The sequence below is a fragment of the Myotis yumanensis genome, unplaced genomic scaffold (genome assembly GCF_028538775.1).
Source record: "Myotis yumanensis isolate MYYU_CA2020_CCGP unplaced genomic scaffold, mMyoYum1.0.hap1 SCAF_8, whole genome shotgun sequence".
NCBI lineage: Eukaryota > Metazoa > Chordata > Mammalia > Chiroptera > Vespertilionidae > Myotis > Myotis yumanensis.
In genome coordinates, this window is record NW_027223759.1 from 50,726,508 (window position 1) to 50,751,229 (window position 24,722).

The window sequence follows — 24,722 nt, forward strand, 5'->3', positions numbered from 1 at the left end:
TTTTTAAATGTGAGCACTTTTCAGATTCCGAGAAAATAAAGTAATTCAGAGATTGGTAACTAGAGTCAATAGATTCAAAGGTTTCTATTTTAAGTGATGAGACTGTTTTTAGTTTCTTATGAAATGATGGTTATGAAATATGGCTATTTTTTTCTAAAACATGCTACCATAGGACTTAATCTCTTGGATGATCTGTAAACACTACATTGTTCTGATTCTATTCCTGCATCAGCACATAGTTAGCTGCATGCCCTTTAAAAAGAATTATCCTCTGTGAGTAAAGTTGCCAGATAAAATACAGCATGCCCAGTTAAATTTGAATTTCAGATACACAACAAATAATTTTTAGTATAATTAAATGTTGGGGTCCAGCCCCAGCAGGTCCAGGGGTTCCCAAAGGTGTGGACAGAGTCGGCGAAGAAGGAATGACATGGAGACAGCATTCAGTTGATCAGCAGCCTAGTCAGGTTCTCTAGCCAGGATCTCCAGCCAGGTTCTGTGTCTTACTGTCTTGTTACATCTGTATTTATACCAGTTGATTTTAATCCTGTCAATTTCTATTCCAAAGGTTAGGGCGTTTCTTATCTCCATTCCAGGGAGTAAAGATTATGTAGCTTAAGCGTGATTGTTCGTAGTTAAAGTGATTAACTACCCGCCTGGCACTTAGTTAAGGGGTTTTATTCCCTCCCTAAGTCAGGGAAAAATCCCTACCTGGGGAAACAACCTTTCTCGGAGAGGTGACCTTGGTTAAAACACATAGCACCAAGAAGGGGAGCAAAGATATTAAGAACAGTATGCCATATACGCCAGGTCCCTTGAAACATATGCTGTGCAGATGTTTCTTCCCTGCAGCGACTGTGTCAAGCAGCAAGGATGGACCGGCTTCCAGAAAATTCCCCCTTTTTTATTTTTTAAATGATAGCGCATGTAAATCAGCGACCACCTCTCGGATTGGGTTGTTTAAGACTCAGAAGAAGACTGACAAGCAATGATAGTGAGCAAAGCTATAAACATAGTGGATGTAGTGCACAAGGAGCCTTGTTCCTGTAGAAGGTTGCTGGCCTCTTCAGTCAAGGGATTTCAGCTGTCCTCAAGTCGGTGGTTTGGTTGTCCTTGTTGATCTGGCTAGCGGGCGGGCGTCATTGGCGAAGGGCTTCCGGAAGCAGAAGCGTCAGCGAGTTGAAGGGCTACATCAAAGGGTCCATCAGGGCAGGGCCATGCTTGATGGTGGTGTCAGGTGTCTGGGGAGGAGTCAGCTGTGCCCTCTGTGTCGGTCAATATGCCAATATGGATGATACCGGGGAGGAGGAGGAGGAGGCGGAGATGGAGGGTAGTAGAGAGAAAAAGAAGAGAAAGCAAAAGAACTACAAGGCATGGAAGTGTTTAGAAAAAAGAGGGAGAAGAAAGGGAAGAAGGCAGCATCCTGACACAGCCCTTTCCTTCAGCTGCCCTTTCCCTGTGGTCCAAGGTAGAAATGGGAAACAAGTCCTGTTGCAGTGAGAGGGCAGCTGCTGTCGGCCAGTCTCTGTCTTTACCTGGGTCCCGATCTGAACTGGGCGTGGGAAGCGAAGCAGCCATGGGGGCAATTAAACATTACATGGTACATACCTATGCCAAAAAAGTATTCATTGTTTATCTGAGATTCAAATTTAACTGGGTATGATGTAGTTTTATTTACTAAATCTGACAATCCTATTTATACGTCTCAGTTTTCTAATACATGGAATGGATAATTTGAACAGACAACCTCCAAAGTGTTTCTCAGAGATAACATTGTATAATAAGTATCTGTTACAGTTAGAATTTTTTTTAATAGAGTACAATTGTTATATGTATTCATAATTCAAACCTTGCACCATAGAATATTATACTAATTTATCACCTTCTTACTGATGATGAAACTAAAAATTACAAAATTATTTTCCAAATTTTCCTTCAAATATGGGATTATAATTTCCCACAAATAAAACTATGATCATTGTAAAATGACTCACTTCACTGAATTGATTTGACTTTGAAAGACATGTTGATGCTGGAATAACTAGGCAATTTATTGTTTTTTGTTAGACTCCTGTAGCCAACTTCAAATGAAACACGTAATTCACTAATGGAAGAATTGTATTCTGAAACTACCATTAACACGTTCAACCAACTTCTTAAATTCTTCAACTCCCTGTAACATTGTTTAAAAAGGTGAGATCTTTCAGAAAAATTGGAAGGAAACTCTTGGGTGTTGAAATAGTGTTAGCAATAGCTCAGCCGGTTCTATAGCATTGAGATTGCAAATTTTATAACCTGCTTAAGAATCATGCCTGGAGCTATGAGGCAATACTTAATCCAAATCAAAATATATTGAGAGGAAAGTAGCCTTATGCTTGCCAGATGGAAAACCATGTTTTAGAACATTACAAATAAAGGGTCACTGATTGTCATAAATAGTTCTTATGGAGTTGGGGAATTCAGAGTTTAAAACTGATATGGTTGTGCTGTAGTTCCCCCTTATCCATAGGGAATACATTTCACAATTCCCAGCGAATGCCTGAAACTGAAGATAGAACCAAACTCTATATAGACTATTTTTTCTTACCTTTTCACTTAAAGGAAACACTTTACTGGTTTTCTTTGGCATATACGAATTGCCAGCATCACTTTTCTTTAATAGAATTTGAAGATACTTTTCTCTTATGCTTTGGGGCCATTATTCAGTAAAACAAGGGTTACTTGAACACAACCACTGCCACACTCTGATTGAGATGGCTACAGCATGACCACAGGATGGGGAGCTTATACAGCGTGGAGACACTGGTCAAGGAGGTGATTCATGTCTGAGTGGGATAGAGCTGGATTCTGGAGATTTCATCACACTATTCATAATATAGTTAATTTAAAGCTTGTTGTTTATTTCTAGAATTTTTCTGTTTAACATTTCCTGGTTGTCATTGGCCATGGGAAACTGGAACCACAAAGCACAACCTCGGATAAGGGGGGAATACTGTGTTCATGAGGTAGGCTACGCAATGATGGGCAACAGCCACTTCAGTATTTTAGCAGCTTAACCCAACACAAGTTTATTTCTTGCTTATGCAGATTCTGTTGTAGGTCCTGGGACTCTCCTGGGCAGTTGCGCAGGGTAATAATTTAGCATTCCGGGATCCTTCAGTTCTATGCCGCCTCCTTCTTAAGATGCACTTCCATGATTGCTGCAGCCAGGGAAAAGAGCATAGAGTCAAGCACTGACCCTTAAGTGATTCCACCAGGACATGAAACATTTCATGTCTGCTCACATTATCTACAAAAACAAGTTACACTGCTAAAGCTAATTTCAGTGGGGTGAGGAGTGTAAACCTCCCCTATCCATAAAACCAGAAAGAGGACAGGAAAAATTGGAGAGCGCTGAAAATGCCTTCAGTAGTATGAAATGTTAGGAAAGTGTATTATGTTTCAGATTAAATTAATACAGTCAACAATACTACTAGCATGTCATAAATCAAGGTTGAAACCAATTAAAGTTTAATCTTGATCTTGTGATTGAAAGTTACAGACGTTAAGTAGTTTCACTGTTACTCAATGTTTGCATTATTTTCTGTGCAAGCAACTAGTCATTTAGAGTCATAAATGATTCATGAAATTGTTTAACCTGAGTTTGTTTGGAAGACTAAAAGCCACATACATTGAAATGAACTGATTTGATCAATATTAGGTAAACTATTAAAACACAACTTTTTCCCCCCTATGGTTCTAATATTGTAATCTAAACAAACCACATTTTATGTAAAGATACACTGAAAGGAATATATTCTGCATAGGAAGGAATAATTACTGACTGACTATAATAGACAAATGGCATATTACTTGGTATTTAATATGTTACTTAGTTTCAGCCATTTTTTTTGTTGCTACAATAATGAATAACTAAAGGAGCATTTAGTCCAGCATTGATTTTAAATATTAATTTAATTTTTCCCACCTACCAAATGTTATCCCGGGGTTAAATGGCTGACACAGATGTGTTACTTGATGCTAATACCACATTAGAGGCCTCTTATAGGATACTCTTTCACCTAACCTCTCTACAGCAATTTGTTTAAATGTTTATTTTTAAACTGTAGTTTAAAGTTAATTCCTTAGTTAATTTCACGTTATTTTTTTGAAAGCAAGTTTTTGGACCCATCAAAAATGGCTTGCACAATGCAACAATGGACACTTACGATCATATAAAGATATGCGAGTGTACCTGTTTATCAGGTGTAAAGAGTCATCTAAAGAGCATTCACGTGGGAACTAAACCTTACAAACAAGCGCGCAGCCGCATCTGTGGTCCCTTTATTCCGCTTTTCCAAGAGGTGAATAAGATCTATCATTTGATTCTTAATTTATAGATTGTCTTCAGACATATTATTGTCCAATCCTCATGCCACAGCAGGTACAGGCGAAAAGAAAGGAGGAAAGAAAGATGCCCCTGAAGATTGGGCAAGCTTAATCCTGCCACCATTAGATAGGTCACAGTGTCACAGGTATGCTTTCAACAGGACAGCAATCTTAGAGGTCAGGTTGAAAAACAACAAAAATAACACCCTGGACTTGGAAGATCAGACCTCAGGGAGGGCCAGCTGCAGGCCCTGTGCTGTGTGTTTACGAATCTGCGCAGTCGCCGGGATCCTCCCCTGGGGTCCTCACCGGGCAGGTCCGGTCCCTGCCGCCCTACCTGTCCGCCCAGGGCGCGCCGAGTTTTCCTAGGCGACGCCCTAGCGGTGGGAATGGGAACACCCCGCTTGGGAGCTTCCTTTCCACTCGCCTTTCCCAGCTGGACCCCAAAGCCCCCAGAGCCCCGGGAGAAGGAAGTTCCAACTCTGTCCCGGTCCATCCCCGCCCCGTTTCTCGCTCCGGCTCGCTGCCTCTCTCGCTCCGATGCCTGGGAGCCTGGCCGCCACTTCTGGGTGGCCGTCCGGCGGAGGTGGCGGCGAGCTCCCGGGCTCCGGGCAGGGACATGGGGCAGGGTGAGTGAGCCGGTTTGGGGAGCGGCTCCGCGGCGCCCAGCGAGCGCCCGGCCACCCGCCCGCGGGGCTGGGGGAGGCGCTGCCCCGGCCCGGCCCGGCCCGGCCCGCGCGGGCTGAGCCTCTGGAAGCTGCGGCTCTCTCTGCCTTCGAGTCCCGGCTGGAGCCCCGAACTGCCAGCGCCCGGCCCAGGGGAGGGAAGAGCGGGGCCGGGAGCCGCGGGAGAGAATAGGCGAGCCGCGGTCTCCTTCGGAACAGAAAGGAGGAGCCCTGGGTGGGAAGGAGAAAAGCGCCCTCCCAACTTCTCTCCGTGCCGGGCGTGGAGTCTGTCCGCCCGGGGGTGCGCTGCAGGCGTGGCGGCGAGCCCGCGCGCCTTGCCCCTTGCCCCGCTCCTCCTCCTTCCAGCCTCGGGCTGCTCTCCCTCCCCGAGAGGCGCCAAATGGCTCCCTAGTCCACCCAGGGGCGGGGGCTGCAGCACCTCCTCCCGCCGCCGCGGCTCCGGGCGCCCGCGGGCGGGGAGCCGGGCCCGCAGGTGGAAGCGCACTCCCCTCGGAGGCGGGCGGGCCGGGCAGGGGCGGCTCGGGCGGGCTCCCGACGCGCCGCCAGCCTCCCTCGGGCCTGGGAAGGCGCGCGTCCCGCCCTGACCGCGGGCCTCTCCCCCTCCAGCCGTGACGCGCCGCCTGGGAGCCGGAGCCCGCGCAGCGGTCCGCAGGGTGATGGACGGCCGAGCCCCGAGCGCGCAGGACGCCCCGGCGGTGCCGACAGCGCCCGCCGCCGCCGGGTAAGCGGGTGCCGCGCCGCCGCTCGCGGGGAGGGCGAGGGCAGAGGGGCTCCGCGCGTTCACCTGGCCGGCGCCTCGCCGCTCGGCCGGCGGCCTGACTCCGGCCAACACGCACGCGGCCGGGGAGGCTGCTTCCTCCGGCCTCCTCGGAGGCCGCCCGGGGTGGGGGCCCGGCTAGTTTTTCATGGCTTTCCTCCCGGGGCTGCTCGGGGCTGCTGAAGAGCAGCTGGATGCCAGGGACGGGGCGAGGAGTCCGGGAGCACAAATGGTAACAAAGGGCCCCTTGTTGGGGCTCTGGGAGGGCGGCGGGCGATACCTGTAACTGAGCTCCTTCCTGGGAAGGAGGAAAAAGTTTCCTTGGACCGGAGCGGAGGCCCAGGCAGGTGAGCCATGTCAAGGTGACTAAGGAGGGGGCCCTCTGCGAGCGGTTGGAGGGCCCCCGGATGGTGTGCCAGCTGTCAGCCCGCTTGACAGTTCCGGGACCGGGCGGGGTGCGCGCCTCTGATTGGGGGTGTGTGTGCCTGTGACCAATTACTGGTGCCAAAGCCTAGCGCGGAGTCAGACTGCAAACAACCATACTTTTCTTCGTATCCTCACGTGTTTGAGGAGAGATTGGAGGTGAAGGGGCTGTCACATGGTGAGTTAATGTTAAATGAAGCATGCCTTCCTGCCAGATATGCTAATATCACCTTGCTAAGCGTTTGGGTAAACAGTAATGAGAACAGGTAGTTCCGCAAGAGATTGGGGGGACCCAATCGTCTTGGTAAGCAGGGAAGGCTTACCGCGGGTGCTCTTCGAGCTTCTGAAGTGGGACACCCCTCTGATGCGGTGTAACTTTTTCCTACAAGTGTTCCCCCGACTCAGATTTTTTTTTTTTGTTCTGATACGCTGAACGCAGAAATGCCCTAAAAAGAATAGAAACATCCCAGGAAAGAAACATGAAAGGAAAAATCGACTTTGTAACCTGCGAATGAGAGTGTGCAATTTTCCTGACTTAAGAGTAGAGAAGTCATTTTTTCCCTGGGGCATGACAGACGTTTCCGTAGAAGCAAGTCACAGCATGTTTATTCATCAGAGACCGTGCGAGCATTGGCAGTTGTCTAGAGGAAACATGGGAAAGTCTCAAAGCAACATGACTAATAGAAAAGATATTTAGCATAATGCTTACGTAGTGCATGAATTAATTCTTTTATTTTGTTCCAAAGGCTTATCTTCTTCCCTTTGCAAGTAGCCGTACTACTGTTGACTTCCATTTCTATTCTTTCACCATATTTTTCTCTGTTGTTTAGATATTATCATGTATTCTTCCACATATTCTCACATTAGGATCTATGGGTAAAGAAATACATTGATAGAAAGATATTAATAATCATAGCATGAGCCTCTCAATGGAGCTGCAGAGTTATATAAATTGAAGCTGACACATATTTCAGGAATACTGAGATGTAGTAAGGAACCATAAAATAAGATATAATTAAACTGGTGGATTTGAAAATGGATAGGTTAAAGTACTGAAAAAAGAACCCAGCATATGCACTTACACTAAATATACTTATGGATGTTCAGAAATCAATTAATACTTTTGAGTAAAATAGATGAGATCAGATGGCTCTGAGATGAAGGAATGGTAAGAATTTTCTAGTGATAAGCATGGCTATAGTTAAGATACTTAAGATTTTACTTTTGAGAATTTAAAGGTTTAATTAATAAGTTCTTTGTTTAGAAGAATACACAAAACTTTTATCTAATTTCTCAAATATGAAGAAAATACTTTCAAGGAATTTTGCCCTCTCCTAATTTAAAGAGCGACATCTGGAATAATGCTTCAATATATCTAAAAGCACCCCACTGTATCATTTTATCTTACATTATTCTATTCAGAAAAGTTATCAGTATCTGAAAAGTATTAACAAAAAAAGACTTCTCTACTTTGTCTTCTTTTACTTATCTATCTTGTCCCTTGGCATATCCCAAGTGCCTGTTACATGGTATTTATTGAACATTCAGCATTCAGTATTGCTTTTGTTGTTTTCTTAAAAACCCAAGACATTTAAAAGGTTTTAACTGTGAAAAATAATATCCTAGGTATAGGTATTTTGGAAGTGGCAGGGAGCAAGCTCAGTCAATATGTTATAATAAATCATTAGGTTTAAGAAGTAAATTCCTTGCTATAAAACTACTTAAATCATGACTCATTACTCTAATAGCCTACAAGGACTAGTGCTAGTTTAATCCTTAATCATGTATATTACTGCTCTGTAGAATTTCTCTGTAATTTTCCATGCCTTACATTGTTGTAACAGGTCATTTTAAAGAAATTTAATGCAATTCTATATTTTATAAATGACAATCTGAAGCCCAGAGACACTGAGTGACTTTGCAAAAGTCTCCTAGCAAATTAGTGGCAATACCAAGGAAAACAGGACTAGTTGCCTAGTTCATTGCATTAATTGCTGTTAATCTTTTTCTAAACACAATATTATACATTTAAATTTCAAAAAGTCATCTTGGGTACCTTAGCTTTAGAGCTACTAGTGCTTGTGTTTTTTACTTGCCCGTGTAGATATGCTTAAAAATAATAAAATAAAATAAACCTCTTTGAAATTTAAATGTCAACATGTAGTTGACCTTGCTTTGAGGAACCTTAATGTATCTTTTTGTTTGTTTGTTTTTTAATACCCGAGAAGTGAGGATATTTTTTCCATTGATTTTAGAGAGAGTGGAATAGAGTGGGGAGAGGGACAAAGAGAGATGAGAGAGAAAAAAAATCTATGTGATGGGGACATACCAATTGGTTGCCTCCCATAGGAGCCTGGACCAGGAAGGGATTGGACCTATAACCCAGGTAAGTGCCCTTGACCAGAAATTGACCCTCCAGTGCACAATTGCACAGACTGACGCTCTAACCATTGAGCACCATCAGCCAGGGCAAGGGACCTTAATGTTTTGATTCTGAAACAAATTCTCAAGAATGGTCAGTGAGAAAAAAAAGTGTACTACTTTATAATTTTTCAGCTTTGGACTTAGGCAGTTAATTGAAGGTGGTGGATATAAACATTAAGGAGTGATTTAACAGCAGATGCTTTCTTTAGTTTTTATGTGGATACTAGAAGCCCATTGCATGAAATTCGTTCATGGGAGTGGTGGGTTTACCCCTCAGCCCAGCCTGCATCCTCTCCAATCTGGGACCCCTTGACGGATGTCTGACTGACGGTTTAGGCCCCATCCCCTGGGTTGGGCCTAAACCGGCAGTCGGACATCCCTCTCACAATCCTGGACCACTGGCTCCTAATCACTCACCTGCTTGCCTGCCTGATCGCCCCTCACTGCCTCTGCATGCTGGCCTGGTCGCCCCTAACTGCCCCCCACTGCCAGCCAGGTTGCCCCCAACTGCCTCCCTCTTCCAGCCTGGTTGCCCCTAACTGCCCCCCCCTCCCTCGCCGACCTGGTTGCCCCCAACTGCCCTCCCTGCCGGCCTAGTCACCCCTCACTGCCCCCCCTACTAGCCTAATCACCCCCAACTGCCCCCCTGCCAGCCTGGACACTCCCAACCGCCCCCCTCTGCCAGCCTGGTCACCCCTCACAGCCCCCCCACTGGCCTGGTCGCCCCACGCAGCCTGCTGTTCAGTTGTTTGGTTGTCCCTCACTAACACCCTGCCAGCCTGGTCGCCCCATGCAGCCTGATTGTTCAGTCATTTGGTAGTCCATCACTAACCTCCCTGCCGGCCTGGTCGTAGGCAGCCATCTTGTGAGGGTGTGAGGGTTAATTTGCATGTACCTCTTTATTATATAGGATATTACTGGTTCTAAAATTCACTGATTATGTAAACTGAGTTCTTGGTAGCTAACATTTATTGACTACTTAGAAGTTGAATGCCTTAGCTGAGGTTTCAACATGAGAGTTACCTGAGGACCTTTAATACTAATAACCATACTCTCACAATCCTATCTATTCTGATTTTGGCTGGGCTGGGACAAGGGCATGGAGAGGTTTTAAATGCTGCTCAGGTGATTCTCATATGCAACCACATCTGAGGATCTTTGGTGAAGTAAATATCAACAGGCATGATGGAGATGAAGCTATACTAGTAAAAGGGAATGGAGAACTCAAGATCACAAATTTCAGCTTTATTTTGCCTTTCAGCTTCAAAATTAAAGCTGCATTTAGGTGCTTTATAGTATTGCTGTTTTTAAAAAATTTGCTACTCCATTTTGAGGAAGTATATTAACTCCACGTTTCAATTGTGGAAACCGAGGCTCAGATTGCTTAAGATACTCAAGGCCACACAACTCTAAGGGATGAAAGAGTAATAGAAACAAGGTCTGATCCCCAAGCTTATGCTCTTCATCACTAGGCCTGTTGTCACCCAGTATTTTTGCTACCATGGATTATACCGAATGGCTAAAGAATATTTGTATTGCCTGGCCAGTGTTGCTTAGTGGTTGAGCGACAACCTATGAACCAGCAGGTGACGATTCAATTCCTGGTCAGAGCACATGCCCAGGTTTCCAGCTTGAACCTCAGTAGGAGGCATGCAGGAGGCAGCCCATCAATGATCCTCTCTTATTATTATTGTTTCTATCTCTCTCTCTTCCTCTCTAAAAGTAAATAAAAATAGCCCTAGCCTGTTTGGCTCAGTGCATAGAGGGTAGGCCTGTGGACCAAATGGTCACGGGTTCCATTCTGGTCAAAGGCACATACCTTGGTTGCAAGCTCTCCCCGGCCTGCAGGAGGCAGCCAATCAATGTGTTTCTCTCACATCGATGTTTCTCTTTGTCTTTCCCTCTCTTCCACTCTCCCTAAAAAAAAAAAGTCATTGCTAAAATATCTTAGGGTGATGATTAACAAAAATAAATAAAATAAAATAAAATAAATAAAAAAATATTTTTAAGAAAGAATATTTTAACGTAAAGTGGTTTTATGAATGCCTTGTCTTAATTTCTTTAAATCATGTTTATATTTTATTATTTAAAAACTCCCAAAAATTCTGATGCAAAAGAAATCCAGTGCTCAGCATTTAAAAAGAACTTAAATATTTGGCTTATGTCTTCAGGATCATGATTAACATTTTCGTGTGCTTGGGATGATTTAATTTAACTCAGTAAACTGACAGTCTTCTTTTGTCATATGACAATCTGTACATATTTTTGCCACGAGGCAACTACTAAAGTCATTTGCAGTGTAATTTCAAAAGTAGGATTTTTGATTGGCAAATAAGAAAAGTGAAAATGTTTATTAAGACAATGCTAGACTTTTTCTTTAAAGTCTAATTTCCTCTGAATGTGTTAGAGGGTAATTGAATAACATTATGACCTTACTTTATTATTGAAATGCCAGGTTTATTTATATAATAATAAGTGACAAGCTTCATGTTTTTGAGACTACTGCTTTTATTTAATTAATTAGTCATAACTTGTGAGCCCTTATTTTATGTAAAACATGTTTTTCTAGGTACTAGTAGATTGATTTCTGATATTGAGGGCTATACTAAAATTTTTTGTAAATGCAGAGGGAAAGAAAGGAACATAATATATGTATAGAAACGGTACTTTGATGCTAACTTTAAAACATTATATTTAGAATGTAATAGCCTAAGTTGCTGGTCAGCAAACTATAGCCCAGCAAATTGTGTCAAAATGGGTCCTCTATATGTATTTTTTTTTCTTTTCTTCAAATATTTTTTAAATGTGGTCAAATACATATTACATAAAATTTACTATCTTAACCATTTTTAAATCTACAGTACAGTGGTATTAAGTACAGTCATATTATTGTGAAATCATCACCATCATTTACCTCCATAACTCTTTTCATCTTGTAAAACTAAAACTCTATATCTATTAAACAAAACTCCCATGTTCCTCTTCCCCCAACCCTGGAAATCATCATTCTAACTTTCTGTATCTGTGAATTTGACCACGCTAGGTACCTCATATAAATGGAATCAGAAAGATTTTGTCTTTTTTGTGATTGGCTTATTTCACTTAACATTTTGTCCTCAAGATGCATCCACGTTGTTGTATCATATATCAAAATTTCCTTCCTTGTTAAGGCTGAATAATAATATCCCATTGCATGTATATATCACATTTTTGCTTATCCATTCATCTGTCATTGGGCACTTGGGTTGCTTCCATATTTTGGCTATTATGAATAATGCTGCTAGGAACATGGCTGTACAAATATCTCTTTGAGAACTTGCTTTTAATTATTTTGGGTATATATCCAGAAGCAGAATTCCTGGATCATCTGCTCATTTCATTTTTAATTTTTTGAGGCCCACCATACTGTTTTCCATGTAGCTGTAGCATTTTTATAATCCCAACAACAATCACAAGGGTTTCAGGTTTTCTACATCCTCGCCAACCCACATCATTATCTGTTTTTTTTTGTGTTTTTTTTTTTATAGTGGCCATCCTAATGAGTGTGAATGTAGTTTTGATTTGCATTTCCCAAATGGTTAGTGATTTTGAGCATCATTTCATGCTTTTGTCTATTCATATATCTTCTTTTAAGTAATGTTTATTTAAGTCCTTTGCCTATTAATCTGTTGTTTGCTTTTTTGGTTTTTGAGTTTATATATTCTGGATATTAATCTCTAATCCTCTACCTGTTTTGTAAATAGTTTTATTGGCATTCAGCCATACCTGCTCATTTGCATATTGTGTATGCCAGCTTTTACATTATAATTGAGTAGTCTATACAAAGAATATATAGCCTGCAAAGCTGAAAATATTTGTCTTCTGCCCATATACGGAAGAAATTATTGACTCCCAGGTCTAACTGATGAAACTGGCAAATGAAATAGTGATTATTTAATTTAAAATTTATTTACAGGGGAGACCTCTAAATATTGAACTTAAAATAAATTGGAACAAAATGATTTATAATCTGCTTGTGTAAAGCAATATATATCTTATAGTAAGAGATTTTGCAGAATTATGATTAGTAATTGATACATGTTGTGTGGTGTTTTTTGTAATTGAAAATTTAGGCTTGGCTCCTTGGCAAGCATTGTGGAATTTTAACATTTATAAGATATTGGAATATATTGTAAAGAGAAGATCTAAACTTCTGTGCTAGAGACACTGTCATGAAAAATGACTGCTATGTGGTTAAGATGTTTAGAAACAGATGTGCTTAGGAGCTAGACCAAAGGTAGAAGGAGTTCTGTATAAATTTTGAGTCCATATTTATTTTATGTATTAAGGCAAATGGTCTTTATAATTTTCAGCAAGCGTTTTTGTTATTGTTAAAGACATATCTTTAAGCTTTTAATGTTCTAACATTAGTATGATGGTTGTTGCAAGACTTTTTTTTATTTTTTTAAATTTGCTTTGCTAATTTTTCCCCCCATCTGTTACAGTAAAAACAAACTCAAAGTATGGGAGAAAGAAGTTTCCCATGACTATTTATAAAGGACCAAATATCTTCGGCTTTGCATACAAACTTCATAGCTGAGGAATGAATTCCTTGGAAAAGGCTCTCAAAGACCGACTAGTTTTTAGAAAATGCTAGAGTGAACTTGGGTTTATTATCATATAGCTTAAGTTCACAATACTGTTTATAAATTTAAATAAGTTAAAATTATTTATTGACTTTATCAGTAGATATAGAATTGAATTGTAGAGTGGTTTGACAAAGAAAGTGCTTTCATTGGGATAGTCAGAGATCAATATTAAGACACCAAAGAAGGCAAAGGCAAGAAAAATAGTTCCAGTTCAACTCAGAAATCTAATAACTTATTACTATTTGAAACTTTTAACACATTTTAAATATTTATAAATATTTACAAAGTTCAGACTTTTCAGGTTTCATAAGCAATACATGAAGGTATTTGAGTTTCCAACACATGTAATGGACAATATCCTGACTATATCTGTGTCTTTTCATGCTATATAGCTCAGGGATATAACTCAGAGGCAGGCTTCAGGAATTTTATTGGGAAGAAAGCACAGCACACCACAGAATCTGGTCAGTTTCTTAACTGCCTGCTCTCTAGAAAATAATAATAATAATAATGTAGCCCCATTAAGGCTTTCAGGTTTGTGGTGTGAGATGAGCACATGCTAGGTGAATAGGGAGAAGAATTTTCTCTGAATCCCTTGTTTGAATTTTTTTAATTCTTGTTCCCGTCCTATTGGGATCACCTGCGTCATTGAAATCAGAGCTTTAGAAATTATATAAACAATTAGTAAAAAAAAAAAAAAAAAAGGAAGTATGAGAAATATGTGTTAATAGGACAGAGATTTTTCATTGTAATTGCCTCAGACTTGTAAAAAATTACCTTGGGCAGAATTAAGAGTGAAAATGCCAAAACTTGTAGGACTTGATTTTTGAAAATAGTCAAAGAAGTTTGGAGGTAAACCTCTGAAATGAGGTTGGAAAAGATCCTGAGTTATAGTAGTTTGGGTTGAAAATATGGTTATGCCATAAATCAATGATTCTGATTTTCTGTATTTATTAAAATTAAATATACTGTTTCAAACTAACATCTATCCTTCTCAAACTGTTCCAAAACAATTTAAGAGGGGGGAAGACTCCCAGGCTCATTTAATAAGGCCAGCTTTATCCTAATTTCAAAACCAGATAAAGACATTAAAAAGAAAGAAAATTATAGGCCAATATCCTTGAATATAGATGTTAAAATCCTCAGCAAAATATTAGCAAACTGGATGCAGCAATATTAAAAAGCTCATACACCATAATCAAGTGGGATTTATTCTGGGGATGTAAGGTTGGTACAATATCTGCAAATCAATAAATATTATACACCACATAAACAAAATGAAAGATAAAAAACACATGGTCATATCAAAAGATGTAGAAAAAGCATTTGATAAAATCCAGCACTATTTTTGATAAAAACTCTCAGCAAAGTGGGAATAGAGGGAATATCCCTGAATGTAATAAAGGCCATATATGACAGATCCACAGCCAACATCATACTCAATGGGCAAAAACTAAAAGTGCATGGATGGACCTGGAGACCATTATGCTAAGTGAAATAAACCAGTCAAAGAAAGACAAGTACCATATGATTTCACTTATATGTGGAATCTAATAAACAAAATCAACTGACAAACAGAATAAAACAGACTCATAGATACAGAGAACAGACCGACAGTTATCAGAGGGTAGGGGGACTGGGTGAGAAAGGTGAAGAAAAGGAGGGATTAAGAAAAAAAGAAAAAAAGAAGCAAAACTTGGCAGACATAGACAACAGTATGGTGATTACCAGAGGGAAAGGGATGGTAGCAGGAGGTAGAAGAGGGTAAAGGCGGTTAAATGGTGATGGAAGGAGACTTGACTTGGGGTGGTGAACACACAATACTATCCCCAGGTGATGTATTATAGAATTGTTCTCCTGAAATGTATATAATTTTATGAACCAATGCATGCCAATAAATTCAATAAAAATAAATAAATATTTAGTTTTCACTTTATAGCCTAATGTTACAGCTTCTATACTTATACCACGTTATATATGTACAAAAGTAGAATTAAGATAGTCAAACCTAAGTGGGACATTTAACACCAGTCCTTGAGAATTTTCATCTCTAACCTGTAACACATGCTATTATTTCTGGAGAAATGGAAGTAAGGAAGTATTAGTTGAACCCAAAGGGGAGTTGTGTGACAGGAGCCAGTGGCTACAGTTGTGTATCAGTTCAGATGTGCTGGAAAATCAGGAAATTGAGTTGCTAAATCTGAAAATGGCTACCACCATGCCACTCTCAGGCCTGATGGAAATGTCTTAGTTGACTTAATTAAGTCAACAGTAGTCAAGATAATTATACGAGCCATTGAATATATCTTCTCCTTTGTGCTAAAGTGGATGCAAGTTATTTACAAAGTGTCAGAGAGAGGAGCAATCCTTTGTTTCTCTTTTCTTTTATGTCTATGGCCAAGTAGCATGGCTTTAATAGAATGAAGAAAGAGACAGAGTCACTGTCTTAAGGATGCATCTGTATTTTGTGGTCTGAAGCAGTTCCCATTACTCTCAGGTTTTCATGATGCAGTTATTAGTTGGCAGCAAACTCCTACACAGAGTGTTGAAGGGTCATTTAAATTTTATGTAAGTGTCTTTCCAGATTATGGGAATGGTTTCTTCCCATCGTTTCTTCCTACCTAGTGTACCTATTCACAGAGGACAGCTAGATGCTTTGACTTAAAAGTTGGGTATATTATACCCAACTGTACATAAACAATTTGATTTTTTGTTTTGTATATAATTACAGGAGGTGTATCTCAGTTGGGTATATAACTCTCATTTACTCCCTTTCATTGAACCTTTTGTGATCCATTTATATTTTTACATTGCTGCTTCATGGGGGAAATTTTTTTTTCATGAGTTGTGAAGGGTAGAATTTTCCTGGCATTTTTTCCTTCTTTGGTTAGCCAAGTAGTATGCTGTGCTAAATGGAAATGTAGAGATAATCAAAATTTTACATGAGGATGTAGATGAAAAAAGGGACAAGAAAATGGGCAAAATATATTCAATGAATGGAAAATGAAAAACAGAACCGTCTCTGATGGGGGAAAGGCGGTGGTGCTAAATGCTAGGCTGTGTTGGCACTAAACTGGCAGTTTGAGGTTTGAAGGCTTTAATTTCTTATGTTCACTTGGTAACTATGGTACCTTTAGTTGGTGAAATACTTCTGTGATCTTAGGTTATTAGAAATCATTTTCTGCCAAAGACCATGTATAACCTTTTCAAAAGTACCAACTTGCTTTTTGGGGGAGGGATTCCATCCAAAATTAAATTGATAATTATGCTAAAAACAATTCTTTACAGTGGTGTTTATAGGTCACATCATTGATTCCTCATTTTTACATAGAAGTGGCACCAAATTCAAAAGAGGAAAATGACCAAATAGTGAGAGCTCTCCCCCAGCCCCTTGGTTCCTGTTACCCAGGTTTTCTCCTCAGAGACAATTGGTGTTACCAGTTCTTACAAATTCTGGGAGGTTTCTTTATACCCATGCTGTCCAATGGTGATATAATGTGAACTGCAAATGCAATTTACAATTTTCTAGGTCCTACATTAAAAAATTCAATCTAAATGATTCAGTGGTGAACGTGATTCAAGTTCTACAGAACAAGGAAGTTGTCTTTAACAAAATATTTACACAGAGTCATATTTGAAATCCAAATTCATTACATAAAATTTAAATTTAAATTCTTAGCTACACTAGCCATATCTCTGTGATGAAGAGTCTTTAGATGGCTCTTGGCTGGCATATTGAACAGTGCATCTCCTTAAACTCAGGAGCAAATTACTGTTACATGTGTATTGCTTTTTCCTCTTTTACACACAATTAGTTCTGCTTTGTACTTTGCAGTTTTCCTTAACAATATAACTTGATAATTATTCCCTTTCATTACATAAAGGGCTTTATTTTTCCCTTAGCTGTGCATTTTCTTTGTAGGGATGAACCATGATTTATAAAACCAGCCCCCAGTTGATGGATTCTTGGATTCATATGTTTCCCCTTCCCCACCTTTGCTCTTGCTAAGTGGTCATTTTAGCACCTTTTATGCAGTTTACAATCTACTCTGCTTATGATCTTCCTTGGTATGTTTAATTAAATTAACTAAACTAAAAAGCAGGGGCTATATTCTTGACTACTTCTGTGTATACTGGTGGATTTAATTTAATTTGTTGCACATACCTAGATACGTAATGATCAGTTATTGGGTAGGTATTTGAATTTGTGTGAACCTGAGCAAGAGGTCAGTGTTGAGGATGGAGACCTACAAAATACTTGTCCACTGGAGTGGTTGAAGCTCAGTTATGCATAGTATTGAACTGAGTATTTAACATTTATTTTGCAGCCATTACACAAGTAATTTGTAAGCCACCATCAAATGCACCATTAAAAGGGTTGTAGTAAATATCTCAGCACTCTATTGCAAAATTTCATTCTTGGGTTGAGATTCTCTTTTAGCATTATTCCCTGCAGTGCTTTTTGTAAAAGAAATTTGCATTTCATTAGTAGTGCAACTGAAAGTTCTGATTAATGTCATTTTCATCTAAAACTTAGAGAAAACAAAGTATTTCCCCATCATGGGCAGAATTGTTTAACAGGACATAAGTTCTATATTACTACTTATAGCCTAAATATTCCTATTTTAATAATGACAGCAGAGTAACATATATAGAATACGTTATAAGCTTTGAGAATGAAGCAATTATTCATTAACTTATGCATAAGAATTCTCATTTGTGTCAACACCCTAAAATCTAAATTATAAAGAGTCATTTTGATCCTTCCATTGGTATAAGAAATTAGCATTTTGATGTGAACATAATGGCTGAAAAATAAGACCAAATAATAAAGGGTATTTTTTCCAAGTTCATGAAAGGAAAGATTGAGAATTTAGAAGTAACGTTAATGGAAGAGATTTAATTGTCCAATAAGCATTTAAAAAAAAAAATCAGTATGTGTGTTCCTTCTCTCCAGTTTTTTTGGGGAAGTTACACTTCAAAATGGGTACAAAATTGTAAATATAATACTAGTAAACATTTGTCTATTTTTTTTTTTTCCTAAGAATGTTTTTGGCAACAAGTTAGGATTTTTACATTGTCCCAAAATTCTAAGCTAGAATTCATCAGAAAAACAAACAAAGAGGGGCATTTGATGTATGGGCAGGTGACGGAGCATTCCAGCAAGCACTCTAAGCCAGCCCAACCCTCTCCATTTAACTCTGCTGTCCACCTTAGGTGAACCAGTGCCCTTGGCTCTCGGGCATTTAGCAGCATTGGCTTTGGTTTCAAATAAAACTGGTCCAGCCAGAAGTCAGAACAGCACTCATCGGGCAGCTGGTGCAGAATGGATTTGGAGACAGAAAACCTGCTCTGCCCTTCGCTGGCTTAGGCACTTTCTTTCCCTCTGCGTTTCCTCTGTGGTGGAAGATGATGATTATACAGAATGAAGGTGTGGAAGTAACACTAGCCCATACCAGGCATCCAGTTTATGTTGGTTAAATTTTAAATATTACCTACTTTGTTAGAAAACAGCCTTTTGTAATGCTGGCATCATTGTTATATTAATTGGAAACCAAGGAGTGAGGGAACAGGCCCTCTTCTCATTTCTCTCCTCGGAAGTGGAAGGTGGGGTTGGTTTTCCTCATTAGTCCCTTGTGAAAGTCCCCGTGCCAGGTGCAGAGAAGTTGTTCTTGGAACGCTGAGTACAAAATGGGTGCTAATCTTCATGAAAATCACATTTCTTTTTAGAGGAGAAAAATGCCCCCCTCTGAGATTGGGAATATGCTACCAAGGTGATTGTAATTCTGACTGTTTCCTCACTTCACCTTTGTGGGAATTGCCTTATCTTTTAACATTTTGCCTTTCTTCCGTGTACAATGAGAGTAACTCTAACTGTATTTCTTTGATTTTGTTAGGACTGATATTGATTGAAATTTTTCAATTGTAATGTCATACGCAAGAACATCATTATTCAAAAGAAGGAGTGGGAATTTGAGACACTATTCTTATCTTAGGCTATTATATATTGAAGAGAACTTTTTAAAAAAACATATAGATTAAAATCAGATCTTCTGCCCCGGCTGAGTGGCTCCTACACCAAAAGGTTGTGGGTTGTGGGTTTGATTCCCGGTCAGGACACATACCTAAGTTTTGGGTTTGATTCCCAGTTGGGGGCGTGTTTCTCCCTTCCTCTCTCTCTCTAACATCAATAAAAACATATCCTTGGGTGAGGATTAAAAATAAACCAGATCTTCCACCTCCCATAAATAAGAAATTGAGGTATTGTATTTTACCATGAATGCTGTAGAATTAAGTGGCGATCTAGAAACTAATTTCTGTATTTTTGTTGTTGTTGTGAATCCTCACTCGAGAATATTTTAGAGAGAGTGGAAGGGAGGGGGAGAAACAAAGAAAGAGAAACATTGATGTGAGAGAGACACATCAATTGATTGCCTCCCTCATGCAACCTGACCAGGGCCCATACTCTATCTACCCAATGAGCCAAAATGGTTGGAGCCCTAATTTTTGTTATTGATAAGGGAAGAGGAAACTGTAACTCCTGACTCTATCATTAAGGGGAGGCAAGAGGGCAGCATTTGTCTTAGGTTGTGTAAGACTGTAACTCTTCGTCTGGTGGCAGCATGATGGCATTGTCTGAAAATTAATTGTACCCACCCATAACTAAAAGCCTTTATTAGAGCGATACAGTTAAATAATTTTATTTACTTATGTTTTCCTGGATTCAGTTTTTTGTAATATAGGAATATTGTCAATATTCTTGCGCTGTATGTTTTGGTGTGAAAACAGAAAGACTAATTCAAAATATCTTAACATAATTAAGATCTACTTTATATATATATATATTAGAGGCCCCGTGCGCAAACTCATGCACGGGTGGGGTCTGGCTGGCCCACCCTGTTGGGGGCCGATCAGGCCAGGCTGGTGGGGATAGGGAGGGGCCATGGGCGGTTGGCCAGCCAGCCCCACCCCCGATCAGGATGGAGGGGACCAATCAGAGGCAGGGTCGGCCAGGGGGAGGGGCCACGGGAGGTTGGGCGGGGCCGATGGGTTCCCTAATTGGTCTGGTTGGCTGGTGCAGTGCGCATTATAGCAACTGGTTGTTCTGTTGTTCCAGTCACTTGGCTTTTATATATATAGATATATATTGATTCAGAGAGGAAGGGAGAGGAAGAGAAGGATAAAAACATCAGTGATGAGAGAGAATCATTGATTGGTTGCCTCCTGCACACCCACCACTGGGGATCGAGCTTGCAACCCAGGCATATGCCCTTGGCTGGAATCGAACCTGGGACCCTTCAGTCTACAGGCTCTACCTGCTGAGCCAAACCAGCTAGGGCAAGATCTACTTTTTCTTAATAGTATAATGAAAAATGTCTCAGAGTGATACACCTGTATACAGACAATGCCCTTGTAATATATATATTTTTTAAGCTTTGGGGTGTTTTCAGTAAATTTACTTTTAAATAATGTGTTTTACCAGATAGTATGTAAAATTATATGAGCCTTAATTGCTTCAGAGGTTGAATAAATATTTGAAAATTCATCAAATTTCCCCAAATTAAAAGGATCTGGGTCACAGTAATTTAAGAGCAATGGGTGGTGGCTTGTGTGACTGGTCATACAACCAGTGAGCATTTATTGAATACTGACTGCTCACCAGGTACTGTGTTAAATGTGTGACACAAGCTACCACATTTAATAGTGAACGGCCACTCTATTAAGTAGGTGTAGTGGTTATCCAGATTGTTCAGAAGAGGAAACGGAGGCTTAGAGCATAACTTGTCCAGGGTCACGTGGCCAAGCAGTGACAGATCTGAGAATAGGACCCAGATGTCATTTGAAATCTATTTGCTTTGACCACTTTGCATCCTGCTCACCTTTCTCCCCACCCTCCCAGATCTGACAGGTGTAGCAAAGCCAGTATAATAGTAAATAATATGAGAGACATTACATAGGACTAAACATTATTCTTGCTGTTTCTATTTAAATTTTTTCTAATTACAAAATTGATATGCCTATCACAAAATATTTAAAAGCAATAGGAATTATAAAGAGAAATAATCATTTTCTAGGCTATCTGGGGATAACAATTGTTGACATGATTTGCATTTTACCATTTACTAAAGTGTATTCTGAATAAGATACAAAGTAACATATTTTCTGTAAAAACGACTTCCATGGTCAAGTAATTTTGGGGAAAGTCTGGGTTAAACAAAAATTAAGCTCTTTTCTTTTAAGGTCTTCTCAGGGATTTTAATATGCTAATATGCATTTTGGACCTCCAAAATGGACATATGGAAAGCAACATTTTCCCAAATTCATTTATCTGAACAGTTCTAAAACCAATATTCTTTCAGGTATAGTTTAGGTAATACGTGGATTGAATATATCCCTTTGGATGTTTAAATAACCATTTCGATTTTTAACTACGTATACTGTTTTTATGATCCCTTTCTCCAGGATTACATTATAGGCTATTTCAGCTATTTAAAACTTATTTAAAAATGCTTTATGAAATAGTTGTATAACAAACCATATGTGTATTTGTATTTTCTTTTTTTTTACTTGTTACTGGGTTGTTAAACATTTGGACTGTTTCCAATAAAAACATTAACCATAATGGAGTGTGAGTTTTAAGTTTAGGTGAATGTGATTCCAGAATTGAAAGTCTGCAGGGGTGAGGAAACCAGCTCCAGGGTTTGTTACAGCCAGAAACTGTGAAAGCCGTTACCAGTTTCAGAGAAATCTGGGTGGGATGGCTCCCTGACTTGCCATCAGCGAGAGACATGCCAAAGAAAAGGACTTTCTTAGGGGGAAATAGTAATCAGCTGTTGGAACGAGCTGAGAAGTTAGGTGTTGGTGTGTGTAATTACCTGCTGGTTTGGAAGTATACGTTTCTTCAGCTGCAGCCTGTGCGGTCCCCAGGCCAGGCTTGGTCTCCCGGAAGCAGTGGGAAGGCCTGGACCCGCGGGATTTGTGATTATTAATCTTTGCTGTGATCAAGGAGAGCAGGAGCACTGGGCATCTCAGGCTCTGTTGAGGGGTGGAGAAACTGGGCTTGTGGACAGGTCTGGATTTGAGAAGGAGGAGTTTTAAACATGGATTAGTTGGGGAGGTTGGGTTTGAAGTCACTTAATAGAAAACCCATTGTGATAACAAGAAGAACAAGAAATCTTCCTGAAAGAATCAACGGTTCATTGATTTTCTTTTTTTTTTTTTTTCATTCAATAGATACTTATTGAAAGTTAACTATGGGTCGGGTACTGGGCTGGACACTGGCAACTAATTGTATTGAAAATATTACCATGCAGTACACGGAAATTATATTCATGGAATAAAATCACTCTGGCTGGAATGAAAACATGATTCAATCTTATTAAAAATACATATCTTTGAACAACATCCAAGGCAGTGTAAACAATACTCTCTCTGTTTTAAAATAAGGACAGTCCAAATCTCTGAAATGCCAATTACTATGCAGTTTCAAATACTTTTTTTCTTGTCTTGGTTAACATTATGTCTGGTTCCTTGGATGTCTTAATGTACCTTTTCAGAATGTTTATAAGATTATAGAACGTGTAAATGTATATATGCTCTCTCCTTATCCCTGTCAAACTTTTCCCTGGGATTAGTTCTTCTCATTGGACTATGGGAAGTTGTTAGCAATGGCTTTTCTTAGCCAGAACAAAGTATCAAAACTGTCTTTCTCAGCCTGAGAGTATTTATGGCAAGACTGGAGAATGCTGCCCTCACTGGGGCAGTGGATTGCAAGGCCTGGTGAGTTGCCAAAGGGAAAATTCCTAAAGGGAATATCCAACCGCCCAGGAGGTTTGAGAGTCATTGCTATGGCAGCAAGAGGTGGTTGGCCCTGACTTCTTTCTTTGGTGCCTGGGGCTCCCAGGACCCCAGCTCCACAGGCCCAGGGCAGAGCTGCCAGTTTGACATCGGGCAACAGTGGTGGTTATTCTTCATGTGACCAGGCTCTAGCAGTCACCTTTATTGTCTTAAACTTGTGACCTATCTATGAGAAGTGACAATTAAGACACACTGGGAATAGACTAAGGGACATAGGCGTGTCATTTCAGGGAGACTGAGTGTTGAATTTTGGCTCAGCCATTGAACAGTTAGAAAATTTGGACAAATTATTTAAGTTGTGTACATCTGTTTATTTCTGCCCCCCACACCCACCTCCCTGAAAATAAAGATACCCATTTCATAGGCTCATGGCTAGGATTAATTGGAAGTATTTATATGTAAAACCATGACATATTGATGAAGTAATAAAACTCATTGACTGTGATTTTAATTTCACCATTAAATGTCTGTAGCTAATTTATTAAAGTGTGTTTTTTTTTTTTAACATGAGCCATACAAAAAAATTCACAAGATGGGTTTAAAACACCCACTCTCTGTTTCTATTTAGTAAATTAGTAGTTGACATTTGGTTAAGGATCATTGTTTCCCAAATCTAAGTACTGTTTGATAACTCATTAGTTCATAGAACGTGGTTTACTGTAAGCAGGTTGCCTGGCCTTTTACAATCATTAGAAAGGCTCTACCTGGTAAGATGTGGAGATAATGAGCACACAATGTGTATATTGTCAACCTTTATACCTTTTCCTCTAGGAAAGAAAATAACCAACTAACCAAACATGTTCTTTCACTGACTTTCCTGGTGGCAGTGGTTCCTAATGAAAAGACCGTATCTTTGAGACTATGGGACAGCCCCCTCACGTATACGAAGACTGGATTTTTATTTTATACCTTCCCTATCCACAGCTCGGGTACATCCCACTTTCAGGAAACTGCAGTAGCAGAATGCAGACTGAGGACCTCTCACTACGTGGTCTCCTGCTTTCCACCTCTGTAAACTTTAAATAGACCCTTTGCATTAAAAATACTATGTAAGATGAGAACCACTTACAAATCCTTGTTGATAATGCACGTCTTGAAAGTGTTTCGGTTGAGCAGGTATGCATTTCCTTTCTGAATCCTTGATGAGGTTAGTTCTCTTGACAGCACAACTTCTCTTGGGGATGGAGCATGAGGGGACATCTGCAGGAAGGTGCTCTTTCTCATGGAGCTTGTTGGTACCACCTTCATGTCATGCCAGATTCATTTCCACATGGATACTCATCCAGTTAAAAATTGTCAGGGTCATTTCTGAAAGGAAGGCAAATTATTACTTTGGTTATAAGGCAAACAGCTGCATTATTTTTTTTCTTATTCAGGTATCACACCTAAGTTATAAACTGTTGAAAATTGGTGAGAACCAATTTATCAAGGTCATAGATAAAGAAGGTCCAGTCATGGAGAAGGTAGCCCACTATAGTGTGCTCACATTTCAAACTGGTGTGTTTTTCTGATAAATGTAAGTATTGTCATTGACTAGCTGTTATTTGAATGGTACGAACACATCACAAATTGCTATTT

At 40.0% G+C, this 24,722-nt stretch overlaps 1 protein-coding gene and 1 long non-coding RNA gene across 6 annotated transcripts in view; one reads left to right on the forward strand and one right to left on the reverse strand.

The window, feature by feature from the left end:
• Positions 1–3,042: 3,042 nt before the first annotated feature.
• Positions 3,043–6,367, reverse strand: LOC139015276 (uncharacterized). The gene is made up of 2 exons (XR_011472429.1): positions 6,092–6,367; positions 3,043–3,200 (listed from the first exon to the last, which is right to left on the reverse strand). It is a non-coding gene; the product is annotated as an uncharacterized lncRNA (long non-coding RNA).
• COBLL1 (cordon-bleu WH2 repeat protein like 1) overlaps positions 4,918–24,722 on the forward strand; it is a 146,374-nt gene continuing 126,569 nt past the window's right edge. For all 5 annotated transcript variants that reach the window (XM_070422846.1, XM_070422848.1, XM_070422847.1 and 2 more), the window contains exons 1-2: positions 4,918–4,997; positions 5,661–5,775. In XM_070422846.1, the coding sequence (XP_070278947.1) occupies positions 4,988–4,997; positions 5,661–5,775 (125 nt within the window). In that variant the 5' untranslated portion in view covers positions 4,918–4,987. The remainder of the gene's footprint in view (positions 4,998–5,660; positions 5,776–24,722) is intronic.